This window comes from Amblyraja radiata, chromosome 5 (genome assembly GCF_010909765.2).
Source record: "Amblyraja radiata isolate CabotCenter1 chromosome 5, sAmbRad1.1.pri, whole genome shotgun sequence".
Lineage (NCBI taxonomy): Eukaryota > Metazoa > Chordata > Chondrichthyes > Rajiformes > Rajidae > Amblyraja > Amblyraja radiata.
Window position 1 is genome coordinate 15814334 of NC_045960.1, and position 11210 is coordinate 15825543.

General features: G+C 53.2%; 2 protein-coding genes across 2 annotated transcripts in view; one reads left to right on the plus strand and one right to left on the minus strand.

Annotated features, from left to right (window-relative positions):
• Positions 1-11084, plus strand: part of btbd9 (BTB domain containing 9) — a 94597-nt gene extending 83513 nt beyond the window's left edge. The window contains exons 9-10 of the mRNA XM_033020655.1: positions 8076-8079; positions 11052-11084. The gene's annotated coding sequence lies outside the window, so the exon portion shown is untranslated. The remainder of the gene's footprint in view (positions 1-8075; positions 8080-11051) is intronic.
• LOC116972904 (calpain-2 catalytic subunit-like) lies at positions 98-4939 on the minus strand. The gene is made up of 5 exons (XM_033020491.1): positions 4664-4939; positions 3284-3353; positions 1251-1369; positions 851-984; positions 98-431 (listed from the first exon to the last, which is right to left on the minus strand). Exons 1-5 carry the CDS (start codon positions 4898-4900, stop codon positions 98-100), a joined length of 894 nt encoding a protein of 297 aa, XP_032876382.1. The 5' UTR covers positions 4901-4939.
• Positions 11085-11210: the final 126 nt, after the last annotated feature.

Below are 11210 nucleotides of genomic sequence, written 5' to 3' on the forward strand. Positions count from 1 at the left end.
TTAGAGCTCATGACAATCCCACATTGACCAATGTAGCCGCCTGATAGAAACGACCCCACCCCCCACTGGCCACGTGGTGACCCCACCCACCGACCCCTCACCCCTGGGCTGACCCCTCCCCGCCACCCATGGGGTTGAGGTGCGAGGGGGGGGGGGGAGGGGAGAGGTGGTGATGGGCAGGACCCCGGGGGGGGGGGGGGGGTGGTCTGTGAGGGATCCCGTCACAAGGTGGAGGGGGGGGACCATGGTGACCCCGACTCACGTCGATGGAACAGCCCATAAGAGACCCTCGCTCCAGAGCCCGGCGGACAATGGAGAACAGGTCGGGGGGGGGCGACTTCAGCTCAAACCACTCGGCCACCCCGCCCGTGAAGTCCTCGAACCCCTCGGTGGTGGAGCCCCCCGACAGAGCCTCGTACGACCCGTTCAACCTGCAGAGAGAGAGAGAGAGAGAGAGGTCAACGTGGCCAGCAAGGTCAGTGGGACTCAGGGATCATGGGTCAGGGGTCAGTAGGTTGGGTTCAGCCCGTCAGGGGGTCGGCGTGATGGAGGTCAGGGTCGGGGGTTGTTCACAGGTCAGCAGGTGGGGGGTCACAGGTTGACGCGCCAGTCGGGAGTCACATGTGGGCAAGCCTGAGTTCAGGGGTGTGGGTCACAGGTCAGCAGGCTGGAGGTCAGGGTGGGAGGCACAGATGGGTGGGCAGGAGTTCGGGGGGCACAGGCAGGCGGGAGGTCGGAGGGGTCGTGTGGGAGGGGGAGTTAGCGGGGTCCCATATCGATGGGTGAGAGGTCAGGGTGGGAACGGGTCACACATCGGCAGGAGGTCGGGGGTCGTGGTGGGGTCACTGACTTGGCGTAGGCTTTCTCCAACAGGGCGCTCCAGAACTCTCCGCGCTCGGCCGAGTGGACGAAGAGCAGCTCCCCGTCCCGGCTCGGCAGCCGGTCGTCAATCACCACATCCACCCACTCCCCAAACTGCCAGAACTGTGGGGGGGGGGGGGGGGGGGGGGCAAGAACACACGTCAGTCCACACGCACCCCCTCACCAACAGCGTACCCCACACCCTCCCCCCCCTCGCAATCCACACCCCCTCCCATTCATCCCCCACCCTTCGCCCCCTCCTGTTCATCCCGTCACCCTTCCTTCTGGCCCCCTGCACCCCGACCCCCTCCCCTCGCCCCACCCAACTCCCCCGCCTCCACCCGCCTGCCCCATGGCCCATCTCCCCCCCCCCCACCCCCCTACGGTACCTGGAAGTGGAAGATGCCACAGTAGCCGTGATCGAAGCCCTGGTCAATGGGCACCACCCGGCTCATGACCTCGGTGTTCAGGGTCAGCGAGGCGATGGCTGCCAGGAGCCAGCAGTCCCCTGTGAGGGCCAGAGCAGAACGGTCAGTGCGGAGTGGAGTGGCCGCAGCACAGCGGTCAGTGTTTAGTGGAGAGGAGTGGCCAGAGCAGAATGGTCAGTGCGGAGAAAAGCAGCCGGAGAGAAGCGGCCCACACACAGGATGCCCCCCAACCTCTGAACCCCACCTGTGAAACGTGCCCCCCTTGGGACCCAGCCCTGGGACCCCCACCCTCGGGAGGGGAGGGACCGCACAGCCCAGGGGCAGTGTTTTTGGGGGGCCGGGGGGGTGGGGGTCCTGCTCTCCTGCCCCTCCATCAGCTGAAGAGAGGCCTGTGCATGGATGCACCTTGCGGCCCATCCTTGACTCCCGCTCCTCTCCCCTCCCTCCTCCCCCCCCCCCCACTGGGTGCCGAAACAGCACACTGCCCACATACACACCCAGACAACCACACGCATGTTACAAGACTCTGCCTGCAAACAGTTCTCGCCCCTCCCCGTCTCCCTGCTCCACACCAACTTGCTAACTTTGAAAACAACAAGACACAGGGTGCTGGAGTAACTCAGCAGGCCAGGCAACATCTCTGGACAACATGGATAGGTGACGTTTCGGGTTGCGACCTTTCTTCAGACTGATTGAGTTGGGGGGGGGGGGGGGAAGCTGGCAGAAGGATGAGGGGGCATGTTATAGAAACATATAAAATTATAAAAGGACTGGACAAGCTAGATGCAGGAAAAATGTTCCCAATGTTGGGCGAGTCCAGAACCAGGGGCCACAGTCTTAGAATAAAGGGGAGGTCATTTAAGACTGAGGTGAGAAAAAGCTTTTTCACCCAGAGAGTTGTGAATTTGTGGAATTCCCTGCCACAGAGGGCAGTGGAGGCCAAGTCACTGGATGGATTTAAGAGAGAGTTAGATAGAGCTCTAGGGGCCAGTGGAGTCAAGGGATATGGGGAGAAGGCAGGCACGGGGTATTGATAGGGGACGATCAGCCATGATCACAATGAATGGCGGTGCTGGCTCGAATGGCCTCCTCCTGCACCTATTTTCTATGTTTCTAGGACAGAGCCGGTCAAGTGATAGGTGGACACGGGTTTGGGGGGGGGGGTGTTGAGAGGCAGATGGTTGGACAAAGGCCAGAGATTAGGAGACGGAAGGTGTGAGGTAAGGACAGAAAAGTTGTGAATTGTGAAGCTAGAGGAAGGAATGTAGATAGAGGGGATCAGGGAAAGGGCAGACAACGACAAATAGAATATGCGGTGATTTTAATGGACGTTTATATATACAGGTCCTCATTGAAACGTATGGAATAGTGAAAGGCCTGTATAGATGGATGTGGAGAGGATGTTTCCACTGGTGGGAGAGTCTAGGACTAGAGGTTACAGCCTAAGAATTAAAGGACAATCCTTCAGGAAGGTGATGGATGAGGAGGAATTTCTTTAGTCAGAGGGTGGTGAATCTGTAGAATTCTTTGCCACAGAAGGCTGCGGATATTTTAAGGCAGAGATAGATAGATTCTCGATTAGTACCTTGGGGAGAAGGCAGGGGAAGGGGGTTAGGAGGGAGAGATAGATCATCCATGATTGAACGGCAGAGTAGACTTGATGGGCCGAATGACCCAATTCTTCCTTATGACCACCAATTTTCCGGCTACTTAACCTTTAACCAGGAAAAAATGTATGAGAGTGCACTTGACATGGATAGTTAAGGATGGGGACATCGATGCTGGACATGGATATTAAGGATGGGGACATTTCAGGGCCTTCCACATATAACCTTCCTCCTACGGTCTTTGTGTTACTCCAGGGCCCTGTGCACTGCAGCCGTCACCCCCTTTGGCCACAGCACCGCACTCAAACACCCCCCCCCCTTCCCCCACCAGCAGGCCACCGACTGACCTCTGCCCCTGCCGCTGGGCAGGGGGGAAAGGTCACTTACCCAGGGCACCCTGGCAGATGTCAGTCCGAGACGCCCCATCAACGATAAACTTGGGGTCCGAGCACAGCTCCTGTGGACAGAGAGTGGACAGCAGAGTGACTACAGAGCAACACTGGGGTACAGTAACGGTGGGGACCGGTCTGTGTGTGTGTCTGTGTGTACTGGGGTACAGTACCGGTGGGGACGGGTCTGTTACTGTGTAACACTGGGGTACAGTGCCGGTGGGGACGGGTCTGTTACTGTGTAACACTGGGGTACAGTGCCGGTGGGGACGGGTGTGTGTGTGCAACATTGGGGTACAGTGCCGGTGGGGACGTGTGTGTCTGTGTGTGTGTGCGTACTGGGGTACAGGCCGGTGGGGACGGGTCTGTGTGTGTGTGTGTCTGTGTGTGTGTGTGTACTGGGGTACAGGCCGGTGGGGACGGGTCTGTGTGTGTGTGTGTTTGTGTGTGTGTGTGTACTGGGGTACAGGCCGGTGGGGACGGGTCTGTTACTGTGTAACACTGGGGTACAGTACCGGTGGGTCTATGTTATTACACTGGGGTACAGTACCGGTGGGTCTATGTTATTACACTGGGGTACAGTACCGGTGGGTCTATGTTATTACACTGGGGTACGGGACCGGTGGGTCTATGTTATTACACTGGGGTACGGGACCGGTGGAGACGGGTCTCTCTTCCCCCCGCCCAGCGTCTATCCCCGCCCCCGGGGCCGGGCTGGGACGCCTCTATCTCCGTCTCAGCAGTGGCTTGTTTTGCAAGAGGAGGGTGTGGCGGCCGCCGGCTTCATTCCTTGCCCCGACCCGCTGCGTTTGGGGCGCGGCTCATTCCGGGAGAGAGCAGATCTCTCCCCCCCCCCCTGCTCCCCTGCTCCCGGGACAGAACTAACCCTACCCCGCACCAGACCACCTTCACCCGGGACTGGACTAACTTTACCCCGTACCAAACTAACTTTACCCCGGGACCGGACTCACTTTAGCCCGGGACAAAACTAACTTTACCCGGGACCGGACTCACTTTCACTGGGATCAAACTACATTTACCCCGGGACAAAACTAACTTTAGCCCGGGATCAAACTAACCTTCCCCGGGACCAAACTTACTTTACCCGGGTCCCACTAACTTTCACTGGGTTCAAACTAACTTTACCCGGGTCCCACTAACTTTCACTGGGATCAAACTAACTTTACCCGGGTCCCACTAACTTTCACTGGGATCAAACTAACTTTTGCCCGGGTCCCAACTAACTTTTTCCCGGGTCCCAACTAACTTTTTCCCGCGGCAAAACTTGTTCCAGGGACAAACTTTCTCGGCTGCCGAGAGGACACCGGCCGGCGCCGCTCTCCCCCCTTCCTCTCCCCGGGCCGCCCCGCTGACTCACCGGGGGCCGGCGCCACTCCACGCCGTGGATCTTCTGCGAGCCGGCGCCCAGCTCATTGTGGCCGAGGGAGGTGGTGATTGCGGGGAAGGCGCTGTCCTGGAACAGGCCGCCTGTGCCCCGGCTCTCGTCCCGCAACGCCGCGAAGTCCTGGCCCAGGAACGGGTGCGCCCGCCCGCATGACCCCACTCCGTCCTGCCGCTGCCGAGCCCGATGCACCGCCAACGCCATGCCCGACATCACTGAGCCTAGCCCGGCTTGGTTCACACCCCACCCCCGCCCCGCTCACTCACTCCTCCCTTCCTGATCTTGAGGCTCAGTGAGAGATTGGTAGCTATGACAGTGTGGGGATTACAGAGACATGGCTGCAGGAGGATCGGGGCTGGGGACTGAATATTCAGGGTTATTTATACATCCTATAGAAAGGACAGGCAGGTGGGCAGAGGAGGTGGGGTAGCTCTGTTGGTGAGGGATGAAATACTGTCCCTTACGAGGGGTGACAGGGACTGACGATGTAGAGTCGCTGTGGATAGAATTGAGGAATTGTAAAGGCAAGAAGATACTAATGGGAGTTATCTACAGGCCCCCAAACAGTAGCCTGGATATAGGGTGCAAGTTGCAGCAGGAGTTAAAATTGGCATGTAACATAGGTAATGGCACTGTGGTTGTGGGAGATTTCAATATGCAGGTAGACTGGGAAAATCAGGTTGGTTCAGGACCCCAAGAAAGAGAGTTTGTAGAATGCCTTCGAGATGGATTCTTAGAGCAGCTTGTACTGGAGCCTACCAGAGAGAAGGCAATTCTGGATTTAGTGTTGTCTAATGAACCAGACAACATAAGGGAACTCGAGGTAAAGGAACCACTAGGAGGTAGTGACCACAATCTGATATGTTTTAATCTGCAATTTGAGAGGGAGAATGATAAATCTGAAGTGTCAGTGTTGCAGTTGAACAAAGGGGACTATGAAGGCATGAGAGAGGAGCTGGCCAAGGTTGACTGGAAAAGGATCCTAGCAGGAATGACAGTGGAACAGCAATGGCAGGAATTTCTGGGCATAATCCAGAAGATGCACGATCATTTCATTCCAAAGAGAAAGAAAGATTCTAAGGGGAGTAAGAGGCAACCGTGGCTGACAAGGGACTGTGCATTTGGATAGCAATAAAAGGATTAGTCCAAGTCAGCATGGATTTATGAAGGGGAAATCCTGCTTGACTAATCTTCTGGAATTTTTGAAGGATGTGACAAGTAAAATGAATGAAGGAGAGCCAGTGGATGTAGTGTACCTGGACTTTCAGAAAGCCTTTGATAAGGTCCCACACAGGAGATTAGTGGGCAAAATTAGAGCACATGGTATTGGGGGTAGGGTATTGACATGGTTGGCAGACAGGAAGCAAAGAGTAGGAATAAACAGGTCCCTGTCAGAATGGCAGGCAGTGACTAGTGGAGTGCCGCAAGGCTCAGTGCTGGGGCCGCAACTATTTACAATATATATTAATGATTTAGGTGATGGGATTAAAAGTGACACTAGCAAATTAATAAATGTGAGGTTATCCACTTTGGTGGCAAGAACAAGGACGCAGATTATTATCTCAATGATGTCAGATTAGGAAAAAGGGAAGTGCAACGAGACCTGGGTGTCCTTGTACACCAGTCACTGAAAGTAAACATGCAGGTACAGCAGGCAGTGAAGAAAGCTAATGGCATGTTGGCCTTCATAACGAGAGGATTTGAGTATAGGAGTGGTCCTTCTGCAGTTGTACAGGGCCCGGGTGAGACCACATCTGGAGTATTGTGTGCAGTTTTGGTCTCCTAATTTGAGGAAGGACATCCTTGCTATTGAGGCAGTGCAGCGTAGGTTCACAAGGTTTATCCCCGGGATAGTGGGACTGTCATATGAGGAAAGATTGGAAAGACTGGGCGTGTATTCACTGGAATTCAGAAGGATGAGAGGGCATCTTATAGAAACATATAAAATTATAAAAGGACTGGACAAGTTAGATGCAGGAAAAATGTTCCCCGTGTTGGGGGAGTCCAAAACCAGGGGCCACAGTCTAAGAATAAAGGGGAGGCCATTTCAAATTGAGATGAGAAAAAAAAATTTCGCCCAGAGAGTTGTGAGTTTGTGGAATTCCCTGCCACAGAGGGCAGTGGAGGCCAATTCACTGGATGAATTTAACAGAGAGTTAGATAGAGCTCTAGGGGCTAGTGGAATCAAGGGATATGGGGAGAAGGCAGGTACGGGTTACTGATTGTGGATAATCAGCCATGATCACAATGAATGGCGGTGCTGGATTGAAGGGTAAATGGCCTCCTCCTGCACCTATTTTCTATGTTTCCTCCCTCTCTCTCCCTTCCCCTCTCTCTCCCCCTCCCTCCCTACCCCACCTCCCTCCCTCTCTCTCTCCATCGCTCCCCCTCTCCCTCTCCCTACTTTTGTTTGTAAACCAGCATCTGCAGTTCCTTGTTTGTACAGGAATCATGCCAACTAACTATGTTTACTGGACTAATCCCACCTGCCAGCGTTTGGCACATATCCCACTAAACCCTCCTATCCGTGTATTGTCAAAGTGTATTTTAAATGTTGTCACATTACCCACATCTACAACTTCCTTTGGCAGCTCGTTTCACGTACCCTAAGCTGAGCGTGGTAAGATTTAACAGGAACCTTTTCACACAAAGGGTACATGGAATGGGCTGCCAGAGGAGGTCATAAGGAATAGGAGTAGAATTAGGCCATTCGGCCTATCAAGTCTCCTCCACCATTCAATCATGGCTGATCTATCTCTCCCTCCTAACCCCAGTCTCTTCCCTTTTCCCCATAACCTCTGACACCTGTACAAATCAAGAATCTATCTATCTCTGACTTAAAAATATCCATTGACTTGGCCTCCACAGCCTTCTGTGGCAATTAATTCCACAGATTCACCACCCTCTGACTAAAGAAATCTCTCCTCATCTCCTTCTTAAAAGAACGTCCTTTAATTTTGAGGCTATGACCTATAGTCCTCGACTCTCCCACTAGTGGAAACATCCTCTCCACATCCACTGTCATTTTTTCCATCGCTCCATTAAATGCTGCCTCACCCGCTAAGTTTCTCCAGGATTTTTGTCTACCTTTAATTCTGAGGCTACGACCTCTGGTCCTAGACTCTCCCTCCAGCAGAAACATCCTTTCCACATCCTCTCCATCTATGCCGTTCATTATTCTGTAAGTTTCAATGAGATCCCCCCTCAACCTTCTAACCTCCAGCGAGTACAGGCCCAGTGCCGTCAAACGCTCATCATATGATGGGCAGTCTTGTCCATCTCCACAACTATTTAGACATGGACACTTCAATCACTAGCGGCACGGTGGTGCAGCGGTAGAGTTGTTGCCTTACAGAGCCAGAGACTTGAGATTGATCCTGACTGTGGGTGCTGTCTGTGCGGAGTTTGTATGTTCTCCCTGTGACCTACGTGGGTTTTCTCCAGGAAGCTCCGGCTTCCTCCGACACTCGAAAGACGTACAGGTTTCAAGTACAAGTTCAAGTGAGTTTATTGTCATGTGTCCCTGTATAGGACAATGAAATTCTTGCTTTGCTTCAGCACACAGAACATAGTAGGCATTGACTACAAAACCATAATATAAATATATACACACATGAATAAATGAACTGATGAAGTGCAAATAACAGAAAATGGGTTATTAATAATCAGAGTTTTGTCCGAGCCAGGTTTAATAGCCTGATGGCTGTGGGGAAGTAGCTATTCCTGAACCTGGTTGTTGCAATCTTCAGGCTCCTGCACCTTCTACCTGAAGGTAGCAGGGAGATGAGTGTGTGGCCAGGATGGTGTGGGTCTTTGATGATACTGCCAGCCTTTTTGAGGCAGCGACTGCAATAAATCCCCTCGATGGAAGGAAGGTCAGAGCCGATGATGGACTGGGCAGTGTTTACTACTTTTTGTAGTCTTTTCCTCTCCAGGGCGCTCAAATTGCCGAACCAAGCCACGATGCAACCAGTCAGCATGCTCTCTACTGTGCACCTGTAGAAGTTAGAGAGAGTCCTCCTTGACAAACCGACTCCTCTCCGTAATCTTCTCAGGAAGTAGAGGCGCTGATGAGCTTTCTTGATAATTGCATTAGTGTTCTCAGACCAGGAAAGATCTTCAGAGATGTGCGCGCCCAGGAATTTGAAGCTCTTGACCCTTTCAACCATATAAATGGGGCTGTGGGTTCCCCTCCTACTCCTTCCAAAGTCCACAATCAGTTCCTTGGTTTTGCTGGTGTTGAGGGCCAGGTTATTGCGCTGGCACCATATGGACAGTTGCTCGATCTCTCTTCTATACTCTGACTCATCCCCATCAGTGATACGTCCCACAACAGTGGTGTCGTCAGCGAACTTGATGATGGAGTTCGCACTGTGACTGGCTACGCAGTCATGAGTATAGAGGGAGTACAGCAGGGGGCTGAGCACGCAGCCTTGAGGTGCTCCCGTGCTGATTATTATCGAGGCTGACATATTTCCACCAATACGAACAGACTGTGGTCTGTGAGTGAGGAAGTCGAGGATCCAATTGCAGAGGGATGCGCAGACCCAGTTCTGCGAGTTTGGTAACCAGCTTGGAGTGGATGATTGTATTAAATGCCGAGCTGTAATCGATGAATAACAGCCTGACATATGAGTTTTTGGTTGTCCAAGTGGTCCAGAGCGGAGTGGAGGGCCAGCGAGATCGCATCCACCGTTGATCTGTTGTGGCGGTATGCGAACTGCAGTGGGTCCCGGTTTTTGTCGAGGTAGGAGTTGATTTGCTCCATGATCAACCTCTCAAAGCACTTCATCACCACTGGCGTTAGTGCCACTGGTCGATAGTCATTGAGGCACGTCACCTTACTCTTCTTGGGCACTGGTATAATTGATGCCCTCTTAAAGCAGGTGGGGACCTCAGACCTCAGAAGTGAGAGGTTGAAAATGTCCGTAAAAACTCCCGCCAGTTGGTCCGCACAGGTTTTTAGAACACGGCCGGGTTAATTGTAGGTTAATTGGCTTGGTATAAATGTAAATTGTCCCCAGTGTGTGCAGGATAGCGTTAGTGTATGGGGTCTTCTTGCGTATGGCGTGCACAGCCTAAAGTTGTAGGACAACTTGTTCTATTTGATTGTGCACGCCAGGTTGATTGCATTTGTCGAATCAGGGCGGACTACGTGAAGGTTGCAATCTCCCATCCCAGTGTACGGGGTGATCGCTGGTCGGCGCGAACTCTGTGGGATGAAGGGCTTGTTTCCGCTCTGTGTCTGTGAACTAAACTTGCTATTCCCAATTTCCTAAGAGTAGGCCTTGCTTTGCCCTCTCCCTTGTAGGCCCCTCTACATATTGCCTGAGGAAACTTCCACGAACACACTTGACAAATTCCACCTCGTCTAAGCCTTTGGCCTCCCCAGTCTAAATTGGGAAAGTTACAATCTCCCACTGTTGGCCTTGCAGCTGTCTGCATATTTGTTCCTCTAATTCCTGTTGACTACATGGGGGCCTATCCAGCAAGATCAACAGAGCCGTCACCCCTCCTGGTATCTCAGCCTCACCCACGTCACCTCACGGGACAACCCCCGCGAACATCCCCTCCAGGCACCTCCGCAATGTTCACCCCATTCAAAGCACAACTCCCCCTCCTCTCTCACCCCCACCTCTCTCTCTCTCTCTCTCTCTCTCTCACCTGGACCCTGGAACATCAAGCAGCCAGTCCTGTCCCTCTCTTCACCACGTTTCCATAACGGCTACAACATCCCAGTCGCACAAACCTGACCCCACGCTGTGTTCACCTGCCTCTTGCATTTAAATGAGTGCAACTCAATCCAACAGCCCTTCCTCGCTGTGTGTAGCAAGGAACTGCAGATGCTGGTTTAAACCGGAGATAGACACAAAGTACTGGAGTAACTCGGCGGGACAGGCAGCATCTCTGGAGAGAAGGAATAGGTGATGTTTCAGGTCAGGATACTTCTTCAGACGAGGAGTCAGGGGAACGTGAGATATTGACAGCAATTGGGTGTGGAGCAGGTGAGTGGGAGCAATCACAGAGGGGGTGCAGCAAGAGAGGGTGTTGCAGAAAGCCTCCGTCTCTATCTCTCTGTCTCCCTCTCCACTGACTCCCAGTCTGACGAAGGGTCTCGACCAGAAATGTCACCCATTCCTTCTCTCCAGAGATGCTGCCTGTCCCGCTGAGTTACTCCAGCATTTTATGTCTGTTCTTCCTTGCTCCCTGCTGTGCCGTGAGAGGGATCAGGGTCCAAGAGTGTGTTTACACGGGGCCGGGGCGCTGGGTGCACAGACCTGCAGACAATCCCCAGTCCAGACACAGACCCAGACCCCAGTCCAGACATGGTCACTGACCCTAGTCTGGATACTGTCCCAGGGAGTGTCTGGGACTGCAACTGGACCCTAGAGTGTCTGGGTGGGGGATTGGTGTCTGGTCTGTCTGGGATGGTGGGGGGGGTGGGGTGTCTAGACGAGTCCTTCTTAAACTGGTGAATGATTCACCCAAGGGTGAGTGAAATTATTTTGGGGTGAATGAAACT

Bases quoted from the DNA above. Each gene is read 5' to 3' on its own strand.
- LOC116972904 (XM_033020491.1), bottom strand. From the start codon at position 4,900: ATGTCGGGCATGGCGTTGGCGGTGCATCGGGCTCGGCAGCGGCAGGAC. The intron at 1,370-3,283 runs GTAAGTGACCTT...TGGCCCTCACAG, and splicing joins CATCTGCCAGGGTGCCCTGG to GGGACTGCTGGCTCCTGGCA. The intron at 985-1,250 runs GTACCGTAGGGG...CCCCCCCCACAG, and splicing joins GTGGCATCTTCCACTTCCAG to TTCTGGCAGTTTGGGGAGTG.